Source organism: Brachyistius frenatus, unplaced genomic scaffold (assembly GCF_029030835.1).
Source record: "Brachyistius frenatus isolate BFR_SWC_R1_liver_20210118 unplaced genomic scaffold, ASM2903083v1 Contig_23, whole genome shotgun sequence".
In the NCBI taxonomy this organism is placed as follows: Eukaryota; Metazoa; Chordata; class Actinopteri; family Embiotocidae; genus Brachyistius; species Brachyistius frenatus.
This window is the reverse complement of record NW_027210622.1, coordinates 3,929,123-3,943,922: the sequence shown is the minus strand read 5'-3', so window position 1 is coordinate 3,943,922 and position 14,800 is coordinate 3,929,123. Positions and strand designations below refer to the sequence as shown.

General features: G+C 41.5%; 1 protein-coding gene across 3 annotated transcripts; it reads right to left on the bottom strand.

Moving 5' to 3' along the window:
• Positions 1-2,105: 2,105 nt before the first annotated feature.
• On the bottom strand, positions 2,106-13,342 carry ptpn9b (protein tyrosine phosphatase non-receptor type 9b). 3 transcript variants are annotated; one of them, XM_069697480.1, is made up of 13 exons: positions 13,276-13,342; positions 10,005-10,148; positions 9,459-9,548; positions 9,089-9,213; positions 8,339-8,444; positions 8,111-8,221; positions 7,113-8,020; positions 6,888-6,984; positions 6,332-6,401; positions 5,619-5,697; positions 5,355-5,505; positions 4,913-5,120; positions 2,106-4,243 (listed from the first exon to the last, which is right to left on the bottom strand). In XM_069697480.1, the coding sequence occupies exons 1-13, from the start codon at positions 13,306-13,308 to the stop codon at positions 4,020-4,022; spliced, it is 2,346 nt and encodes a 781-aa protein (XP_069553581.1). In that variant the 5' UTR covers positions 13,309-13,342; the 3' UTR covers positions 2,106-4,019. The 3 variants fall into 3 exon arrangements, with proteins under 3 accessions (XP_069553581.1, XP_069553582.1, XP_069553583.1); XM_069697481.1 differs by lacking the exon at positions 13,276-13,342 and adding an exon at positions 10,264-12,609; XM_069697482.1 differs by lacking the exon at positions 5,355-5,505 and having other exon boundaries at positions 4,106-4,243.
• Positions 13,343-14,800: the final 1,458 nt, after the last annotated feature.

Below are 14,800 nucleotides of genomic sequence, written 5' to 3'. Positions count from 1 at the left end.
AGAGGTTGCAAAAAATATTTAACTGCTGCTTGTGGTCTCAACCCTCCAATGATTGAAACATTAATAATCTGATAATTTGCTGAGTTTATATAGGCCTAGATTTACACGGAACTCGGTGTAACATTTGTAATTAGAAACAGACTGAAAGTACTAACAACTAACAAACTGTACTATTTAACAGCTAGGAAATGAAACTTTAATTCAGGTGAAGAAATTTCATTACTTGAGTAAAGATTAGATTTTTTTTTTTTATCGCTACCCGATTCAGGGCCTGATTTACTAAAGGTTTGTGTATGTAAAATCACGTGCAAACTCCACACCACCTGCAAAAAAATGTCCAAACTGATCTACCAACGACGTGCAGTAAGGATTGTGTCTTTTTAAATGTGCAATTTAACACACATTGTCCATTTTGCATGTTTGCCTGAATGCATATGTAATATTGGGCGTTTCTACTTGAAAGGGCAAAATACTGGGAGGGAACATGCAAATACATACATTCAGCACCCGCAAAAATATTTACTAAACTTGAAAGTAGAAATAGGAGAAGTGATTGCGTGTGTATTTTTAGTACGACTGAAAGACATGTATTAATCAGATGCGCACACTAGGCTGCTCTTATTATTGTGGTGAGAAGGAGACGCAGGGAAACCAAAGAATATGCAGAGAACGTGATTTTACACCCGTGGAAACATTTTTGATGTCAGAGGCATAAATCATTCAGACATATCGTTTGTCCAGCGATGACATTTCCGAGTTAATGAACTGAGTGATGATTTAAAACCAATACCAAGGAGGAGCCACGCAACAACAGCATTTAAAAAAAGACTTCTTAAGACTCAGCATTGTCCTGCCTCTGGGTCGTTCCAGTGTACCGCTGCTTGGATATCCCGCCCAGCCCTGTTGGTCAGGTGTGCTGTCACAGGTCCTCAATGTGTCCCGCAGAATTCACAGGTAGCTTCATGAGGTTCACGAGCACTCGCGAGACACTGAATGAAAACCAAGTCACCTGCTCATCACAGAAAAAGCTGGACCTGCTGATCGGTGTTTGTCGGAAGAATCTCATCCGCCATCCCCCCCCCCCTTTTCAGAATTTCATCTTTTTCTTATTCCCACGGCATTGATTTCCTCGCTGATAATCTCCCATATAGCGTTTTGTTGTTATATTAATATTTATTCATTTCAGTGGGATCAGTTTTCCTTTTGCGGTCGTTCTGTGTTTTTCACGTGTGGAATCACTTTAACATGCAAATACCTCATTTAAATACAGCGATTTGATATCAAAGACGCAATTACTTTTAGTAAATCACCCTCAAAACGCCTGCAAAATAATCAATAATCCTACAGCTGTTTTCACTGATTCTCCACGAGGAAAAAATAGTAACTTCCTTTGGACAAGATTTGCTTGAACTAAATGTTCAGGAAGATGTTCCAAAAGCACCTGTAGTACCTCCTTTCTCTGAGAGGAAATTCATAATTCCCACAAAAAAAAAAAGCCACAAATGGTGCAAGTGTTCATGTGGCAGATTAAATCTATGAACCATATACAGTCAAGAAGATATCACATTATTTTTTTGTATTCTTTCAAGATAGTAAGACCATTGCTTTAATGGGACAGCTGGGCTGACAGCATGTAAAAGGCCATAATTCAATCACATCAATTTAAAGCACAGAAAGAAACATTAAATGAACACCAATGACAAATGCACATTGCATTCTCTGTTTCTTACAAAACAAATTAAAAGTAGCACAGGGACCAGAACGCCCTTACATACATACTCTGCCAGTTTTGTAGCTATACATGATCATTAGTACTGTTCCCATGGTGCTCCGGAGTCTTTTTGTGTCCGTGGATGCAAGGCTGCATTGGTAGGTTCATGCTTGTAGGCTGTTGGGGAGGTGTGATAGGAAAACCAATGTTTAGGGTGAGCCTGGGCCTTTGGCATTGAGAGATGCATGGTCCACATTCACCAAAAAAATATCCATGTAAGTCTCGACTAAGTTGCTCGGACACCATTACCCCAAAAACATTCAAGGCTCTCTTTCCATGCTGATAAACTTTCTAATATATAGATATATGTATTTATATGAACAGAAATGGCCTATTGTCTTTTTTTCTCTTGATATCTTTTTTTTTTTTTTTTGCTTTATCCTTGGCATGGGGGACCAGACAGTCAGATGTTAATGTCATTATTACTGAAGAGATGATAAACTCTCTAAAAACAGTTGTTAGCTCCTCCCCCACCTTATTGTCCTAAAATTGAACAATCACCATTTATACAAGTCAATTCTAAAAATACTATGGCAAGTGACATTTTCCACCAAGTTTTCATTGTGAACAACAAAAAATATATTTCACTCCCTGTCCGATTTGTTCAGCTTATCAAATGCAACAACTGGTCTGTTTTTCTTTGTAGCATCGTACCAACATTCACGGATTTCAATATTGTAGAAGTTGTACAAAGACATAAATACAGTAGGATACAATACAGTAAAAAATACAAAATAAAGTTGATATAGTTTTTTTTTTTTTTTTTTTCTTAAATGATAATTTACCAGAGGCAAACCCAGAAACGGATTTTTGACACTAGGCAAAAAACACTAGAATTACCCCCTGAGGTCAAATGATAAAAGAATAGCCATGTCTCAAACCAGAGCTCGCTCCCAGATAACTCACTACTCTCTTGTTATTTGTAAGTAGTGCGCTATGTACAGGACTATAGGCAAAACGTGGGTGTCCTGTGTGACACATAGTCAATGTGTACTATGCAAGTGCACTAGTTTGGGTGTTATTACTAAACTAGCGAGACATTTAGCTAAGGAAAATGTGAAGGCACAATTATCTGAGGCGGAATACACCTCAAGAATCAAACACAACAGTTGTGGTATCAAGGGATTTAAAAAGAGGGGGAAGGAACAGGAGGGGACATGAAACAGTTTCAGGTATGGGTCAGGTCTGAGAACGACTAGGCAGTGAATCAAGTTAAGGCCAAATTACTTAAGATCGTCCAATCAGAACGCTCCGACAGTAAGGATGATGTTAGACCTGACAAATCACAGAGATTTTCATTACAATATCAGCTTGAAAGCAGAACTCTTTTCTAGATTTTGTCACAGCCTGGTTCGCTACATAGGATTTTTTTTTTCTCACGGTTAAGTCAATTATATTAAACAAGGCTTTTTTGCTCCTATTTCAGAGTTTGTTATTATGCACAATAATGTATAAATGTATCTTACAAGAATATACATGGGCTTCAGTCTATAATATTTCATTAAGGAGTACATCCAAGCATTCAGGGTGAGGACTTTGGCTTTGAAAAGTTAAGTCTACATATGCACAAATATGAAACACACATAGAAAATGCACCATAGAAGAAAAATAACATATAAAATAAAGAAAAAAAATCAAATGGAAATTGACTAAATGGCTCACACACTGATCTGTCACATACAACCACTCTCTCACGGAGAACCATTTTCTCAAACAAAAACAAAAGAAAAAAATAAATGTTTTCAAGTTTCACCTTTTCATCCCCCTCACATCTTATCTGTAATCGCAGACTTGTTCAGAGATGAAAAGGAACGAGAAATACAAAAAGGAACATTGACATGGAGAGACTGAGGGGTCGGAGGGCTTCAAGGGGTAAAGTTCAAGTTTGTCATTCCTCATGTGCAAGTCAATATAAAAATGCTACAACTCGTACAACGCTTTTGTCAACAAAACAGATTCAGGGCAGGCCAAGTCCCCCTGTAGTTTGCTAAATAAAAAGGGGCTCGGAAATTGGCAGGCCAGCTTGCTCATCAATGATGCGACGCACAGTCTCCACTATGCTCTATTTTCCTCTCCAGCTCTTCGCCTCCTCCGTCTATTCACTCATGTGGGGGAAGAGCAACTGTGGGAGTCTGCCGTCTTTTGTCTCTTCTCTTTGCAGAAGAGTCATCTCCTCTACTCTGAAACTCCTAACTCTTCTGCTCTTGTGACGTCTGCTCAGGCCGACTACTCATTCACCTCGTGTCTCTCACTCGCTGTCAGTCTCAAGGTCGGAGTCAGACCACTGCACCGGGCTCAGTTTGCCGTGCCGCTGGGCATACTCGATGACTGCTGTGTAGCAGAAGTAATACTGGTCCCAGGTCTGGATGCTGAAAGCCCTCTGTGTACGCATCCGCCGCACCGTCTGATGGACATCTACCGTGCCGATGTCCTCCAGCAGGGACAGGCAGATGTCCAGTGTGCAGAATGTGCCTAAACAGCAAGCGGGGGAAGGAGAACAAGATGTTACACACATATAATAATTCCCAAATTATTACATCAGTAGGTCACAATAAATAATCAGTACTCTGTGCCTTGATCCGATACACCCAGCTAGTTCTTAGTGAGACCTCATTTTGCCTTCAGAGGGGCCTGAATTCTTACTGGCACTGACTCATTTGCACTTGATTTAATAAATGTAAACACAGTGGACGGGCCGGTGCAATTGCACTGAGCTCTGACTTGACACTTCTCAAATCAGAGGCTGATGATTTGTATCTTGCTGCCTTCAGACGGCTGCATGGACTTAATGAACTGAAGAATGTGCTGTACAGGCAATATAGGAATCACTCATTTATAAATCCATGCAGGCTGCTTTACTGCCGTTCAAGCTTCAAACACAATAAAATGTATGATTTTACCCTTCAAATTGTATTGAATGGAATTCAACAACTTGGGTTTAAATAACGCTTAATTTTTTTGGATCATTGCTTTTGTTAGAGGAAAAAAGTTTTGCAGCAAAAGATTCATGTAAAAAAAAAAAAGATAAATTGAAAGTTTTGTGTTGGTGCTAAAACTCATCAGTGAGTGCTGAAGTGCGTCTGATTAAATGCCCAATAAATCTTACGAGAAAAGTGTATTTGAGCTCCATTCTGTTTTTACCTGTACGACCGATGCCAGCACTGCAGTGCACAACCACAGGGGGCCCCCCTGGAGCCCCCCTCCAGCTGGACCCCAGGCTCTCGACTGCAGCCTCCCTCCTTTGAAGTACGTGCTCACGGAAGTCCAACATGGCAGAAGCACTCTTCGGCACCCCAAAGTCTGGCCAGCTGACGTAGAGGTAGTGGCACACATCCCGTCTCTCTCCAGACTAGAAGGACAGGTCCATTCACAGATGAGAAGAATAACACATTGGACTATTTCGTTTGGCCTGGCATGTACGAGTTTGTAGGTTTTTTTCTTGTCAGGATATATGATATATTACAAACTGAGAAATTCCACTGACAATCACACAACCTAAAGTCGTCGGTGTCAAATCATGTTCTCTTTTTCAGGAGTTTAAAACAACTCTAAATGAATCTGAATGAGTTTTGGTGTGATTTACCTGTGTGTTGTAAAGTTCAAGATGGGAGAGCTTGAAGTCTTGAAACACCTGGATGTGTGTGTTCCTGACCAAGTAGTATCCGTGCTGTTCAGTCCTGCCCTCCTCTAGAGGCCAGTACTGACCACATTTGACACGCCCACGCTCCACCACCCTGAGACACACAGAGTTCATGGATATTTAGACAATCACGTCCGTGTTCAAACCCATGTTGTAAAAAAATCCTGACAAAAAACCTTGTTTCAGGTTTCTAAGGTGGAGTCTCACCTGGTGGTCATGACAATGATAAGTACCATCTGTTCCCACACCATCCGCCAGAAGTCACCAAAGGTTTTTGGCAAAGGACCTGAGGGGCATGAAAGTCTGTCAAGTCAAGGTAACTCCAGACTGCATCCCTGAAAGGTCTGAGGACAAAGACTAGGCTGGGAGAAGAAAAAAAATATATACATGCTGCATGGAGAAATACAGCACTGTGCCAACGTTAAGGCACTTTGGAAGTTTAGACTTTTATCCATCTTGCACCTCCATTAGGGAGGCATGTGATGCACATTGCAGTGGTCCCGAAACATAAATAAATAACTATTTCAAGGAGTCCTGCAGCAGATAATACAGCCTTCCAGAGCCCTGATCCTAACAACATCCAGTCAGTCTGGGATTACATGAGGAGACAGACGCAACTGAGAGAGCCTTAATCAATAGAAGATCTCTGCCAATATTTTCCCAGACACTTGGAACAACTTGCCAGTAAAGTAGCTTAAGAAACTGAAAGTGTAAATAGAAGAATTGGTGCTGCAGTAGAGGCAAAGAGCGGCCACAATACACATTGATTTAACTTTGCTGGTTTTCTTCTGTTTAATGCACATAAAATTACGTTAATTGACAAATAATGGAGTTATTTTAGGAGTCATAAAACATTTGCACAATACAGTATATAAAAAGAATAAAAGGTAGGGAAGGAGTTCATGTGAACAGCTGCTCACCCTGAGTAGCGATGTAGGCATTTCTTGTCTTGTACCCATCCATGAAACTTGCATTAATGTAATCTGATGTCTGCAAAACACACAGACCAGAAGGTGTCAGGATCTACCGCCAGGAGGACACCGACTATTACTGTTGATAAAGTTGCACCCAGAAATCTGCATGCAGTAAATAGCTTGGGATGGTAAACTTAAGACTGGGGTCATGTGAAGATTTTAAAATACACCAAATAATATGAATTCACAGCAGATTCAACCTCCAGTTTGTTTAAGTAGTAGGATTCCGTTCATTTTATCCAAGTTACTCATAATGCAACACAAACTTTCTATATTTTCGTCTACAGGGAGTCTTTTGCTGATTATCTGAACATGGTAATCATTAATTACAAAACAAAATCCAGTTAATCCATAACATGATACTTTCTTATGAAAAGAGGAAAGAGAAACTGAGTCTGACTGCAGCAAACATTTGTAAACGTGTCTTTCATCCACAAAATAAGAACCTTCCTGACTGAAATTTGTACAGAGAACACAAAAAATATGAGAAATGAATCATTACCTCATCCTCATCGTCACAGAGCTGGCAGAGTCGCACTCGTGACTGGTCCAGGCAGAGAACATCGCTGTACCTGTTCTTCATCTGGTTGGACAGTTTCCTGTAAAAAGGCAGCATTGACTTGAACATGAGGTCACCTGGCCAACAAACTGTGGACTGATGTGCAACTGTCACATCATTTCTGTCACCAGCCGAGAGACACAGAATTACGAGTGTGAGGAGTCTTACTTGGAGTAGTCGAAAGAGCCTGCAGGTGGCTCCTTGCGGATCTCCTCATACTCCTGATAGATCCCCTTCTTCTTCTTCCTCTTCACGTACTCCACCAGCTCATGCACCGTCATGCCTCCCTGTTCTGGCATGTGAACAGACGCCTCCATGCAGCGGTTCTCCTCGTCAGGACCCCACGAGGAAGACAGCGGCGGGGACTGCGAGGAAGGCTGGTGGGGTGGACGAGGCAGAGATTTCTGAGGCAACGGGGGCACCCCTTCCTCCTCTTCAGCCTCCTCGTCGTCCTCCTTTTCGCCCTCATCCTGAGCCCTATTAGCAGAGTCTGTTGCGTTGCCGCCCAGAGCGTCCTCATCGACTTTCTGTGAGAGCGGCGTGTGTGGGGGGGTCTCTGACTGGGGAGGAGCTTGGCAGCCGCGGCCGTTCATGTTGGCGTTGGGGCTTGAGCCGCTAACAGCCACGTTGGCTCCGCTCACTGCCGTGCCGTTCCAGTGTTGGTGGTTCCCCTGCGGCCGGTCTGCAGCAGAGTGCGGGCTCTGTTGGTACTGGCCGAGGCCTCGAGTTCTGCTCTCAACTCCACCGCAGTGGTTGTGTGGGTTAGCATTGCTATCGTCGTAGCAGTTGGAGTTGGCCACGGCTAGCTCAGGGCCTAACTGTGTATTTATATGGGTGTGAGACAGTGTGGCACCGACGCTTGCGTTGCTGTTCTCCAAGCTGTAAGAGCGCAACAGGCTTCCCACGCAGTCGTGCGTGTCGTGTTCTTGTGCGTCACCCTGAACAGCGTTTGTGTGAACGTTAACACAGGACTGGATCCAGGCCACGTGGCTGTACTGGGATGTCCCACCCAGGTGCTCAGGGAGGGAGGAGACCGGGATGTGACTGGCCAACTCATGAGCTTTCACCGTGCAAACCTGGCGACCGGATAAAAGAGAAAACATTTTAAAATGACAAAAATCTTCCACATCGTGACATGAAGCCGTGATGAAAGTAGAAAGAAATACCCTTTCTCTCAGCTTCTCGCGCACAAAGAGGCGGAGAACCGCAAAAGGTGCCCGAAACCAAAGAGGTGATGACACGATGAAAACACATTTTAGCCGTGCTGGAAACGCCCCCTGCAAAATCCGAACAGACAGACGAAATGATGCAACAGTTGTTTTGTGTTTCAGAGAAAACGCCAAACTACAAGGCAGGAACATGAGAGAGCAACAGAGGAGGCTTCTTATTTTTACCTTGAGCAAATTGAGAATCTTGACACAGAGCTCGTAGTCAAAGTTTCCATAACTGGAGTTGGTCATGTCGTAAATAAATATGAGTCCATCTCTTTGAGTTTGTCCACTGAAAAGAAATGAACAAGATTTAATCAATTAAAAGACGCCTGGCTGAACACCACACTTTCAGAATAAATCATTGATTAGGTACGTTTCATATAATAGTTCATTCTTATTTATTTATTGATGAATGAGTGGGCTGTTGTAGCTTTGGATGTACCACTTTTTGTTTTCTGGTTTGATCTTTGTTTATTAATCACTTGGTGACTCTGCCGAAACTGGTACTTGCTGATGGACTTTTGTTTCAATAAAACTTTTTGTTAATTCCTGGGCTGTTAGATTTTAGTTCTTGTTTTCTCGTGTTTTGTAGATGCTTGCTTTCATTTCTCTTAAAAATAAGAATGTAACTGACAAAAAAGAAGCTTTCTATAACAAATATATATAATACCGGTGGGACATTTAGCAATAAGACATAGCTTTGAATCAGAGTCATTTGATTCTTTTTTTATCCAGGTGTTTGCAGGAAAGTAAACATAAAAGTGTGTGGGACCTGACTTTAATGTTTAGTAGCAAGAAAATCTGAATTAGAAGATGCAGACTAAAATCAGTACGAAAACAAATGAACAATGATAGAATGAAAGAAGCAGGTGAACAACAACGAGATAAAGTGAGAGAGGAAATAAATGTATGTCTAAAACATAAGGCCTTCACCTCTCTATGGCTTTGTCCAGCTGATAGATGATGGCCTGCAGCACAGCTTTGTGGGTGGTGACGTCTGGACGATGGAGGCGGGCAGTAAAGAGTGCGAGAGCAGCACCCTTTGCATCACGGCCAGGCTGGTGGTAACATCAATAACTCATCACACTGTATACACCAATAATTGATTGAACAAAACTGATGAGTTGACACCATTTCGATTCATAACGAAACACAAAACAAAAGCACACCCGTGCACAGGACCAGCCACAAACACACACAACTCTTTGTTGTAAACCTCTTTCTGGGGATCCAGCAATGTAACTGAAAATGATTAGCTGGTGTATATTTGCGTTAAGTGTCTCATAATCGCTTCACTACTCACCAGGACTGTAAATTTGCCGCTGAGCAGTTCAGAGCGTAGCGGCTCCTCATCGGGGTTGATATTGAAGATGCCCTCTTTGATTCTTGTGTTCTAATTTTGAATACATGAAGAGACAAGACAGAATAAAAAGGGGGGACAGATTATTTTGCAGCTGGTTTAGTTTCTTAAAAATGAACAGGTCAATAAATGTAATGACATGTTTCAATTACATTAACATTTTTATGTTTAAAAATGAGTGATATAGCGTATCATCAACACAATATCTTGAGACCTCGTAATTTCTTCCAAGAAAAAACTCCATTTAAAAAAAAAACAGTTACTAAGAAGTTAGTCCATAGGACAAAAACACTTGGAGGAGCTGACTGTGTCAATCTGATTTCTTCTATTTACAAGCAGGTTTGTGAGTAATTTAATTAATATTTTAATTCTATACACCGCCTGTGAAGGTATTTACAATGCTAGTCAGACTCTGAGTCTTTCAGCACTAATAAAGGTCAGAGTCCAGTGGACGTCTCAGTTTTGCCACCAATGGAAACAATGCTGTACCTTGTAGGCTTGGAACAGATCGATGGCTCTGGACACGTCAAACTTGCGGGCCATAAGAAACTTAACGGCCGTAGGTTGGGAGACGAGCCCAGCGCTGTGAGGCTGCTCCCTGCTACGCACCTCCCTCAGGAACTCCTCCACAGCCTGTGGACACGAGAGAAAAGACGGACAGGAAAAGGTGAGATGGTGGCTGATGTAGTCAGAATAAAACAGGGAGAAGAAATAGGTCAAATAAAAAACCATTAAGCTTGTAATTTACGGAGCAAAGCGATAGAGAAGACAGAGAGAAAAGATGGGGATGAAAACTGGCATGAGGAAATGCACAGATTTGTCAGTCCCCCCTCAGCTTTGTAGTTCTTTCATTGCCTAAGTAACAAGTGTGTGAAAAAGATGGCAGCAGCAGGCTGTGCCACTGGAAGAGGCTGCGGATGAGAGCACTCATATGCAAAGAGACAACAGTCAGTTTGTTGTCCATTAAGTGGGCTGCAACTGCCCTCCAAGTTTGAAACCAGCAAGAGGAGAATATACAGATGGGTACCACTGAGTAACTCATCAGCTACACACAAAAAACCCTCCATCTACTTCTCATATGTTGTGGATATCAAGAATAAAAATGAACAGAAGTAATTCCCTATAATTGTTTTATTGGCAAATGTGGGAAGCCAACCAGATCCTGAAGCGTCTAGTCTCATGATCAAGTTTGTTATTAGATGAATGCCCAAACAGAAGACGCACTCAGTAAAGATATAACTGTGTGAAAACAGCACCTCTGCACCTCTTTTTTTTTTTTCCTTGAATGTGAATATTTAGTGCAGAACAGAAAGACAGAAGTAATTCTTTATCCACAGTGCAGAAAGGTTTTAAAATCCGTCTCAATGTCTAGGCTCAATAACATTTGTGACACGGTGACATACTCTGAATAATAACCCGACAACGCTGTGAGTGGATATATCATGAAATCCAGTGTAGGCAGCGTTTTCGCGACCATTTTAAAGCTTAGATGCAGCACTTAAGCCATTTTTAGATTCAAACTCACAATCTCATTGATCCCAAGAAGGTCAATTCATTAGCAGCTTACCCAGTCCAAAAACACTTAAAACACTTACAGGGTAGTTCGGCCATACTTTAGAGGAAACAGATCAATGTATCAACATACATATCATCGATATAAGTAAACGAGCAGTGCCACATAAAAATAAGTTATAGTCCCTACAAGTAACTGAGTTTACCCAAGGTTTTGGGCACCTCAAAATTTATGTAAAATCATTGTGGAGAGCATCAAAACTAACTAAATTACTTTTCCCAGATCAAAATGGTGTAGGAACTTTTTGTGTGAGTGAGTGAGTGTGTGTGTGTGTGTGTGTGTGTGTGTGTGTGTGTGTGTGTGTGTGTGGGCTCCCAAACAAGACGGCAACAAGTTGATTACAGGAACTACCTAAATCTACATCCGTTTAGTACTGCTGGTGTTATACCCAGTTCAGCCAGCCAGCTCAGATTTAAATGCACCTCGTGAGTTGCACCTCTGCCAAATAATAAATCCACACTGACTTTATTTCAGGAGATCTATGAATCAAATTGTTTTATCAGCCATTTTGACTTGAAAGTGTGAAGTTTACAAATTTTACGAGGACCTAAGCTCTAATAGTAGACGATGCACTTGTTCACTTATACAGAATGCGCATGCATCTCTTAACTCTCAGTAATGACACGACACTTCAAATCAAAGTCTGACAGTAATCAAATGTTGTTTTTGTTTTTTATCGGCACATACTTTATTTGATCAACTTTGACAGAATGAATCGGACGCCCCGCATTCATTTGTCCACATTTAAGAACCTAATTTTAGTTTAACCATCTGAAATCCCAAATTGTGCTTCAGAACACATTGAAAAAGATATCAGTAAAGATATTAAAACGAATATGGTGTCACTATTGAAAAAAACAAAACAACAACAACTAAAGAAATACCGCTTATTGAGATTTCAGATCACTGAACACCATTGATGACCCTGAGGAAGACGATTATAATGTATTTAAACGGTGGGCCTACAACCAGAAATCATTACATCGTCTGTCCTTTAGCTGCGAGTTCAGCAGGTGCACACAAGTCTCCACACGGCGTGAAACGATGGACGTTAACTGGATGTTGGAAAGTGATGTTAACAAATCTGAGAGAAAAAAATAACAAATTAAAAAAAAAAAAATCTGCAACTCTGGACAGCAGTCAAAGCACATCCTGCAATTTATCTCACAAATAAGTAAAACCGTGTCGGCGAAGAGTCGACAAGTTGACTTTGAAATAACGCCGTCATCTCAGTCGCTGCGTGACATTATTTTTTTAATTTTTTTTTACTGTTCCGATCCGCTTCAACTTTAGAAAGTGACGGCAACAACAATACCGGGAACCGGAGGGGCATTTCTCTGGACCGTAAATCCGGCGGACGGGACGCGGCTGCTTATGTGGCTCACGGCGAACAACTCGTGTCGCGCGAATCAAAAAAAACAGTCGTGCTCGACTGTGTCCGCCGTGAATGAAACGACACTCGGCGACCGAGGCGATCATTCGTCGGTCAGTTTTGATCAGTCCGGTATCTGGGTGTTGGGTTTTTTTTGTGTGTGTGTTTTTTTTTTTTTTTTTTTTTTTTAAACGCCTGACAAGACAGCTGTCGAGGAAATTTCCCTGCAAGTCAACAATAGCTGTTAGCATTAGCTGGCGGCTAGGTTACATGTGGTTAGCTGGACGGCTAGCGACGGCGTTAAGAGACAAACTCGGGAGCCTCGAGTTAAAAAAAAAAAAAAAAAGAAAGAAAAAAGGGGGCGAACCGGAGGAAATACAACATCGCCGTTAAACGCTTAACATGCGCGGTCAAGTGTAACGCTGGGTTTAGCAAGAGAGCGAGTATTCAGAGATGCGCTGCCGGTGAAATGATCACCCCCCCCCCCCACACACACACACACACACACACACACACACACACCTCCACCTCCTCTCCACCTCCTCTCCTCTCCTCTGCTGCCATCATGCTAACACACATGCTAACTCCTGTCAGTCGTCTCCGGACGGGCCGGGGGTGTTTACTACACCGCGTCGTTCCCACGGACAACCACGTGACACAATGTATAACATAAACTGCCCGGTTAAGAGAAGAAACTTGAAGTTTACATGTGTATACGCTGAACGTGACGGAGAAGATAAAGGTGAGGGGGAGGGGGGAGAGAGGAAAAAAACGACAAAAAAACAACAAAAAAAACCCCATCAGGAGACCCTTACCAGCTGCTCCTGAGTTGTCAGGGCTTCCGCCATCTTTGAAGCCTCCACAACGTCGCAGCGGGCGCGCCCACCAGTTGCGCGCTCACGAGGCGGAGAGCGAGGCCACGCCCATCCACTGGAAAACACTCGGGGGGGGGGGGGGTAATAATCGGAGTCTGACTTGGTGACTGGACGTTTATAGTGAATGGATAGTAAGGTTAGGTTAGGTAGTTACTTTATTAATCCCCAAGGGGATTTTTTTTTTTCGCTACAGCAGCATACAGGAAGCAATAAGATAATAATAGAATAATAAAAAGCAATAAAATAGCAGTAAAAAAATAAATATATAAAATGCACAGTATATACAGTACAGTATATATCTATATATTATATACAAACAACCAAGAAACACATGCAACAGTGTTATTGTTGTGTGATGGATTTTGCCAGAGGTGAGTTATTGTATAGTCTTATTGCGGTCGGCAGGAATGATCTCCTGTATCGGTCCTTGTGACAGCAGAGCTGGAGGAGTCTTAAGGCATGCTATGCAAATTATTTTATAATTGATTGAGAAAGAAAATAGTGTGTGTTATCTCTGAGGGTTGTCCAGTGTTATTATTACTAGAGAGTACGTGATCAATTCCAGCTGTGCATTTCCTGCAATGATGTATCTGCTGTGAAAAAGTCATAAAAGATTATTAAATTGAGATAAGTCTTAAGTATCAGCAAGTTTACTAATACTTAGGATTTATTAAAAAAATAAATGACAACAGACATGACGTCACTGTTTTGATTATGTAGGCCATATCTCACAGTTAGGACAATTTTTCCCTTTTTATCTATCAATCAACTTCTCCTTCTCACAACTTATCTAAATACATTTACAACAAGAATGAACATTGTGACATTTTGAATAGTTAACACTAACGTGTCACCGAGGCCGGTACAATTGCAATTTTAACAATGAGCAACTGTCACTTTCTAAACAAAACAAGAGCAGAGAAGATGAGAGGAGTCAAGATTGACCGTCCCTAAACTACGCAAATGTCATCATCTTTGTGAGTCTTAAAATATTCGGTGTAGCCCGTGTGCTTACTGTTAAGATATAATGTTTTTCTAAAAGGATTTAAAAAAAAATCTATATTTATGATGTTTGCCACCCTTTGTGACTTTTCTTTCTTTTAGACGGTATGTAAATGCAGGGCTGTTTAAGGAAATTTAATTGGTCGGCTGTTGCAACCCTGGTAGCTGGTGTGGTGGGTGATTGAGGGACTCCCATTTAATTAGTGCAATTAAGTCTAGCTCCGTGCTCTAACGAACTGTTAGATTAAAGCTAACCAGCAACTGTTAACTTTAATAGTTGCTGGCTGGCTTTCATTTACAGACTAACTTTTGGCAACATGATTATTTTGGCCAATGTTGCTTCTGTTCATTTTTTTTTATTTATTCAAAGGTAAGGCTGAGTTCAGACTGCATGAAAATTAGATTTTTTTTTTTTTTCCTCAAATCAAATGTTTGGAACAGACTGTCCGCATTGGGGGGTTTT